We start from the raw sequence: 8,392 nt of genomic DNA, 5'->3' as shown, positions 1-8,392 counted from the left end.
TACTAAAATATTTTTTCTTTGAAATCCTTCATTATTATCTATTATGACTTCCAAAAAGTGTATATTTGACACATAACAATGTCTTATATTTTCTAGAAATGTAAATGAGCATCCGTTCATAGGAAGTGCAGAGTAGCAGAAATCCACATTTATTATGCTACCAGTTCTACAAATGTCCACGAGTGTTTATTCAGGAACAAGGCAGACTTTGAAATTTTTAGTCCTTTTGGAGACCCATGAAGGAAGATATACACCTAGTGCCAGTGGAATTGAGGGACCTGCTTTGATACCATGTTACTTGTGGTACTGTCACAATATTTAGACATATTGGTGTGGTGAAGGTTCACATTAATGATTCATTGATTGTTGGGAATTCACTTATATAACCCACTATTCTAAAGGGAGGGTGATTTCCACCAGTACTGACCAAAAATGAAGAGAGCTGTAAGACATTTGGCTACACTGAATATTTAAAAATTATAGGGTAGTTATTCTCTAACATGTGCCCCCATTGTCCCGTTTTGCTTAAACAGGACCCAAATGCAGACCGGATTGGTGGTGTGAAAGAACAGCAATCACAGTGAAATAACAATTTGTAACTTTACAACTATAATCTACAACCAATATGTATAATATAATTGCTGACTTGACATATACAGCTAAAAATAAAGACACAAGACCAAATACAATTCAATTGCATTTAATTTTCATTGAAACCACAGATGTTTACACACCCTTACACGATCATTTTAATAATTTAAATAAAAATACAGAATAATTTAAAACAAAAAAAGTCACTAAAGACTTTATAAATACAATCTGATGATCTATATCAAAATGAGAAGCTGTTTCTATATGAAACCAACAGTCCAGTTTGTGCTAGAGCTCCGATTGACTATATTTACTATTACTGGAGATTAAACTACAGCAAAGACCAAAACCCTTCGTCCATAGTTTAGTTATCACACGTTTTTTCTCATGTCTCTCAGCAGGACGTGGACAGCTCACCTTAAAACCTCTGACGGCACGAATAGGATGAGTTTGACTCCCCAAGTTGAAAGTGTTCAAAGGAAAGAGGTGAAGAACTTATTCTCTTCTCCAGCACTTCGGGGAGGTGAAGAGGGTTTCACCTTCAACCCGCGCTTCCTCCTGGCTCTGCGATTCTTAAACCACACCTGGAAGCAAAGAGAGACAGAGAGGAGAGATGTTACTGCATGTTCTCTACTGCCATCACATTCTGGAGACAATGAATTTTTAGTAAAAAGAAACGTTTTTTTTAAATGTGTGTCTGTAGTGTTTCCCACATTGTATTAGACTCTAAATTACGGTATATTTGAAGGGGGAGACAATAACATGGGCAATACATCCAGTTCATTACTAGAATAGCATGGTTAATTTAGCAAAAGACTTGGTACTTCAACTCGGTAAAGATTGTTTTCCCAACTCACCCTGACGGTCTCCTCGCTCAGCCCGGTGCTCCTCGCCACCTCAGCGCGCGCCTCCGCGGCCGGGTAGTCCGTGATCTCGAACAGCGACTCGAGCCGCTTGGTCTGACCGTCGGTGAACACCGTCCTCATCCGGGCCTTCTGGCGCAGGTGCGACTGCGCGGACACAAGCCGGTGGAGCCCACTGTGGCCCGGCCACTGCTGCGCTCCTGGTGGAACCAAAACAACTTAGTTAGACTCAACCGACACATTTCAAATGATGAAAGTAATTGGAAGTAAAAAAAAAAAACATTTCCAGTTGAGTTTGATGTACATACCTGCGGGCTGGTGCACGTACACTCCGGGGTTTGGATACATGCTGGAGAAGTGTGTGTGATGGAAACCATGCGGATAAAAGTCCTCGCCGACGCTCATTTCTCGGTGCTGCAGACAGTTTTCCCCCGGGACCGGGACCGGTGCACGAGGCCAGAGGTTCCGGGAGTCCCAATCGAACTCAGCGGGGATCTCCTGGGAGGAACCGTCCGGGGAAAACTCCATCACCGCCGTCCTGGATCCGAGCTGCGGGGAAAGGATGCGCTCGATGCTGAAGTCCGATGCTCTGCTTGCGTCCATGATGGCAGGTTACCAGGGCTGATGCTGCTGTGACCTCTGAGCTCTGAGAGGGCTCCAGTGTCCAGTTTTAAACAGGAGAAGAAAGTCCATCAAACACCTGACGGCTCTTTCACATGTTAATGCCATGCTCGAGCCCAAGTGTTAGATGGCTTAAGTTCAGTCCGACATGAAAAGAAATGTGGACTTTGATTTAACCTGTTGAATGTGAAGTGTGATATGATGATGGGCCTGGCTATGGATACTGTTTATTTGGCTGCAATCAGTCTTTTTGTTCACCTAATCATTTGATAACTTTTACAAACTTCAAAAGACTTCAAGATGCGACAATCCAAGAGCCAACGATGCGCGTGTATGCAGAACATAGTTTTATTCTGTTCTGATGTGGAAATGGTTTACTATTTTCGTTGGAGATTTAAATCTTATGTTGGTAAGTTTATTATTTTAAATAATCTATATAAAAATAAATAAAACGACACATATTTCCACAGCACATTGTACACAGGAAATACTCAAACTGCTTCACAATAAAGTTAAAAAGTAGGACAAACACGAAAACGGATATAATTACATCATTAATGAATAAAATAGATAGCACACTTGATAATGTATATATACATTTATAGTGTTCTGGGATTTGGGATTTAGAAGCTGTGAAAAGGAGAAAGCTTGTGTTCATGTTCTGATCAGTTAAAACTGAATGCAGAATATGATTTAATTGGCTTTCTTCTGCACGCTCACTTATTTGAGGGTGTTTAATGAAATGTAGACACCAGACAGTATACAAAAATGTATTTTACATCTGTCAGAAACCTTCACCTTTGGCCTGTAAAACCCCATGGTTTCTACCACTTTTGCTCTTCACAGGGACTGTTTACCTTCACAGGATAATTCAGAATCTGGTTTGATCTGAGACATTCAATTGATTAATGTTTTTTTTTCTTTTATTTGTCATTCTGTTTGAGTAGGATTATCTGAGTACGTTCATAGTAAAGAAAGAAAAACAAGACTGTTATTTTGACCCTTTTAATGTGTTACAGTTTGAAAATGAGAACTAATACAATTCCAAATAGCTCGTCAAAGATACAAAACACAGAACCATCTAAAACTAGTTCAAAGTGAAAGTGTTACATATACTCAGCTAGGTTTCTGGGGGTGTGATGGGATGTGATCTCAGTCTGACTTCTGAGGGAAGATCTGTTAATGATCACTTGCAGATCAATCAGAGTCCTCTTTTTGGACTCTCCCTCGTTAATAGTCATCAAAGCATCTGCAGATTACCTCCTCTGCCCGAATATCAAAGAGCACATTTCAATATTACAGTTCACTTGTTCAATAAGAATCACAATGTGACCAACTGCTCATATACAACCATTCACGGGAGGTAAAGACACCTAACAATCAAAGAGTTTATCAGGAGTTCAGGAAGTCAGTTAGGGTTTCATCAAAAATACATTAGCTTCTTTGTGTTTTAATGCTTGGGTAGTTAGAAGTTAGATCACATATTATATTTAAGACTATTTGTTATCGGTTCCTTGAAATGAAGCAATTGAAAGTATACAATTAAATATTACATTACATGTCATTTAGCTGAAGCTTTTATCCAAAGCGACGTACAATAATTGCATTTCCACATAGAGATACAAACTCAGAAGAACAAGTAACAAGAAAGTACATTTTTCATCAAATAAGCAGTTTCAAAACATGTTATAAAAGAGTGCCATTATAAGTACAATTTAAGTGCTACCATTTGTTAGTGCTACGGTTTGTTAGTGTTTTAGTCAAGGCATGATCTAAAGAGGTGTGTCTTGAGTTTTCGGCGGAAGATCTGAAGGCTCTCTGCAGTCCTGATGTCGTCAGAAAGCTCATTCCACCATTTGGGAGATATACTGTATATAATATATATCAATTCTACTCTACTTCTAGTAATCCTGGGAGTTTCAGTTGGGAACTGATTAACCTTACAGCATCAAGGAGAAGATTGCCAATTTTATTATAGTTGTTCTTAATGGTTGTCAAAATAAAAGTTGCAATAAATGCATGCAAAAAAATACATGTAATATATATTATAAGGCAATTCATTCAAAACAAAGAAGGAACAACCCTATTTTTGTTTTTCTGGTATGGAAGGCAGTTGTGGTGTCCTACATTGCCCATATATCCTGAAAGGGGGCCCTGATGGGAATATGTTTAAGAACCACTAATCTAGGAAACACATCTAGACAGATTTAGGCTTTTACTAATAGTTGTAGTCCTGATGGGCAGGTGGCACCTGGCAAGGTAGCTGCAGTCATCAATGTATGAATGGGTGTGAATTGGTGAATGGGGACTTTTAGTGTTAAAACGCTTTGATTGGTCAAGATAGTAGAAATGAGCCATGCAAGTTCAGTTTATTAATTTATTACCATGCTGTTTGTGCCTTTAGCACATTAGTTATGAGCCACAGGCAGACAGTCATTGAGAAGCAATCAAAATGTCCTCCCTCTCATATGGAGCTTTGATCATTTCCTCATCTAGAATAATTCATCTCTGTGATCTGTGATTTGCCGCTTAACCCCAGAAGTGAGTGCCTCTTTATACACGTTGACTGCTGAAAATGGAAGCTTTAATAACTTCAGCCCTGAATTTGACCAATGAAAATAGATTGGAAGGTTAGAAAAAAAAGAACCATGCAATGCAAAGCCATGAACAGACCAAAATTCCAAAATGTGATTTGTGTAAGTTTTCGTTTCGGGAAGGTTTCAATTCTGCTCCAGGTCGTGAAATTCAGGATAAATGCGGAGAATGAAGGAAACAGTATGAGGAAAGAGGTTCGTCTGATGACCTGAACTGTCAGAGAGAGAAAGACGCCGAGGGGGGAACCGGTGCAGGGACAAAATAATATGAAGAGTGATGACAATGATTCATTGGTGCGGATCAGTCAATAAAACAAGAGAATCTCCCTTCCTTTCTGTCTCGCTTCTATCTCGGCTGAACCACATTTCAGAGAAGAAGGAAAAAAACTCTCTGACCCTCTGAAACCTGAGTTTAGTTAATGAGTCACCCTCAATCTGTTGAGATGCTCGCTGTCATCTGACATCGGATCGTTATTCCTCTACCAATCCAAGGCCAATTTTATGATTTTGGATTGTGCAAAATGACTTAAGTTGAGTTGAGTTGTGGGTGTAGTCCTGGTGGTTTGGTAGCGCATCCATCCCCCATGCAGGAGACATGCAGTTTGTGCCTTGACACTGACCTCGTGTAAAGATAATATTTCCATATCTTTCTCATACTGCAATTGCCACATGTACATGTTGTAGAAAAAAATAATAATTACATTTTTTTTTTAAATCCTTTAAAAAAAGAAATTGATCACCAGGATGGAGAGCGCTACATTAAACTTATTTTGAACAGTTTGGATTGAAGTTTAAGATATAAAGGATAAAGGCCTGTCGAAGTTATAAAGCTACACTCACACTCTTGGCTAAACAGCTTAGCCCTGCATTAGGTAGGTATGCAATTAAATCAACAAAAGGGGCCAAACAAAACACTGAATATGTTAAAAAGAAGCCTTTTATTTTGCCAATATTGTTTTGTATTGGAAAGTAGGAAAACTCGTCCCATAATCACTACTAAGCAAATCATTTGGTGAAATTGCTCATGTTGAACATCATTTCTGCAGTTATTGCCTTCACTATTTGGATTTGTCAGTTTTTCTGGGCTGTTATTGTTATGCATTCACTATAAATACCCATAAAATACGTCACTAAGTGAGTGAAAAGGTTGGGTACCCCTATTAGTCATGTTTAGCATGTTCTCCATGTGTTGAAAAACTATATTCCTTTCATCTGTTGACCTACTTGGCCAATAAAGATCATTTGGATTTAAATGAACAACTCAGCTGTAAGGTTCAGCTGTAGTAGGTCTGTTTGACCAGCAGGGGGCGGTGCAGACAGCAGAGCAGGCAGTCAGTGATGACGTCATTATGTAACGTCTCGGTCTTTTTCATGTTTTCATTGACTCATCTTTCATTCAGCCTCCCTTTTTCTGTCTTAACTTAACTCATGCCTTCTCTCACCGCCATCTCCATCCTCTCTTTGTCCAACGCACACGCACACGCACGTGCACACACATGTGCACACACACGTGCACTCACACTTCCAGACAGTCATTACTGTCTGACCTTCACTGCTCAATGTAGCCCACAGGAGACACAACACAAACACGTATTGCGCCGAAACCCCCCCACACACACACACGCACACACACACACACACACACACACACACACGCACACACACGCACACACACACACACACACATACACACACACACACACACACACTTCCAGACAGTCATCTGCCCAACGTAGCCCACAGGAGACACACCACAAAAACGTAGTGCGTTGAAACACATACACATACATACATACACACACACACACACACACACACACACACCCGCCAAGCTGCTCTTTCCCCGAGGCGTACAGAAGTTTATGAATAATGGGATCTCTCTCTTTAGGCGCGCTTGATTTGACTCAGTTCTGCGTGATTGCTTCCGCCTGCAAAGACCTTCGATGGATCTGTCCGCCTTTACCCCCTCTGATGAATCTAACGCACCCCGAGCTTTTGACAGAGGTGGATGCTGAACTCTTCTGAAGAATGGGACTACCTTTTTGGGATCACCATACATGTTTTTATTCAGTACAAGGCTGGTGTTATAATCATTATTATTATCTCCACCAGGAAAATCATTAGATTCGTTCTGTGTGTGAGGGCATCCATGTGTGTCAGTGAGTGAGAGTGCATCTCTGTATCTGTCCACAGCAAACATTTTGGGGGCTGAATGAGTAAAGGGATAAGAAATTGGATTCAACCTGCCTTCAAGAAAGGAGTGGGTGTGGCGTAAATATGGTAAGGCATAGGACCAGCTGATTGGCCCGTTTGTGTGTGCATAAGCCGCTTTGATTGGCTGGTTTGCACCACAATAGTAGCTGAGTTTGGCGGACAGAGGGACAATGACCGTGTCATTGGTCGGTTCTGAGAACAAAAGGCTATTTGGGCATTGAGGCAGAAAGGTGAGGAGGTCACTGTGTGTCTGTGCGTGTGTCAGTGTGTGTTCGTATGCAGGCTATTACGTAGTGTGGAACAGCAACATATTTTCTATAGTGTTGTAGAAAAAGGATTTGTGTGTGAAGCGTATTCCCATCCCATTTTACAACCAAAACCGAACAGCACTCTACTAACAACTAATAACTGCAGCTCGCATGTCTGGATGATGCAATAAATCTGAATCTGACTAAAATGTGTTACAAATTCGAGGAGGCTGATCCACACCTCCATGTGAAGATGGATCCTGTTCGGATCTTAGACAGGCAAGAGGTTAACTGAGGTTAAAAAACAACCTAATAATTGTTTATAATTAATAATATACAATAATGGTAATTTTAGACTAATTAATTAGTCAAAAGAAAACATGAAGAAATGTCTAAAATATATTTTTCTCCGATCCAAATGAAAAGGTGTGTGTGAAGTGCTAGCGACGGACAGCAGAGGACCTTAGAGGAGGACCTCTTCTACAGATGTAGTCTAGTAAGATATTGGCCAAAAGACATGATGTATATACTTAATATCTTCCCTTGCAAACTGTACTTTTACATACTTTTTCACTTTGGCTTAAGAAAGTGCTAAAGGTATCTGGGTTGTTCTTAGGACAACCTTTTGCAACCTATATTGCAACCTTTATTCAAGTCTATTCAATAATTTCATTAGTCTGTAATACAGTCAGCGTTGGCGTGACGAGTGTGCAGAAAACAAAAAGATTGATACGGTCAGAGAAACTACAACATTCAAATTGCAAACAGCTTTAAACAAACAATTGGATTCCATTTTGTCAAGGCATCACGCTGTGACCTTTTCGGGCATGACTGCTGTTTGCTTCTCAACAACAGATAAAAGACATACTGCAAGCTCCTTTTGGTTCACCAAGAACTGTGGGTTCCCACAGTGAGCTCCTCTACCCTTTTGATGCGTATGTGAGCTCATTAGCTACGAGTCATTATGGCAAAATTCAATTAAATCCCAACGTAGCTGTATTAGCTCTCAATACAGTGACCTCAAGATGCAAAGTACAGGGAGACGTGGCTCTTAATAACTTCATTTACATCAGATGTTCCCTTCAAGACTTCACAGAATATTTTCTAAAGGCTTGGTTTACTGAACTATCTGAAAAACTTCTGAAAAGCCTCCAGCAGTGAAGAATGAAGATTGTCTTAAAACATAGAGGGCTGTCTCTTGTAGGGCTCAAACTCACAACTGTTGTATAACCACAATGGAGCGACATTCTTCATCCTTAAA

At 40.1% G+C, this 8,392-nt stretch overlaps 1 protein-coding gene across 1 annotated transcript; it reads right to left on the bottom strand.

Moving 5' to 3' along the window:
• Positions 1 to 1,064: 1,064 nt before the first annotated feature.
• On the bottom strand, positions 1,065 to 2,057 carry dharma. Its single transcript, XM_037477634.1, has 3 exons — positions 1,763 to 2,057; positions 1,449 to 1,654; positions 1,065 to 1,175 (listed from the first exon to the last, which is right to left on the bottom strand). The coding sequence occupies exons 1-3, from the start codon at positions 2,055 to 2,057 to the stop codon at positions 1,065 to 1,067; spliced, it is 612 nt and encodes a 203-aa protein (XP_037333531.1).
• Positions 2,058 to 8,392: the final 6,335 nt, after the last annotated feature.

The sequence above is a fragment of the Pungitius pungitius genome, chromosome 3, assembly GCF_949316345.1.
Source record: "Pungitius pungitius chromosome 3, fPunPun2.1, whole genome shotgun sequence".
NCBI lineage: Eukaryota > Metazoa > Chordata > Actinopteri > Perciformes > Gasterosteidae > Pungitius > Pungitius pungitius.
This window is presented reverse-complemented; position numbering and strand designations above follow the sequence as displayed.

Excerpts from the sequence above, each read along its gene's own strand:
- dharma (XM_037477634.1), bottom strand. The coding sequence starts at position 2,057 with ATGGACGCAAGCAGAGCATCGGACTTCAGCATCGAGCGCATCCTTTCC. Across the intron at positions 1,655-1,762 it reads GTACGTGCACCAGCCCGCAG|GAGCGCAGCAGTGGCCGGGC; the intron begins GTATGTACATCA and ends TGGTTCCACCAG. Across the intron at positions 1,176-1,448 it reads TGAGCGAGGAGACCGTCAGG|GTGTGGTTTAAGAATCGCAG; the intron begins GTGAGTTGGGAA and ends CTTTGCTTCCAG.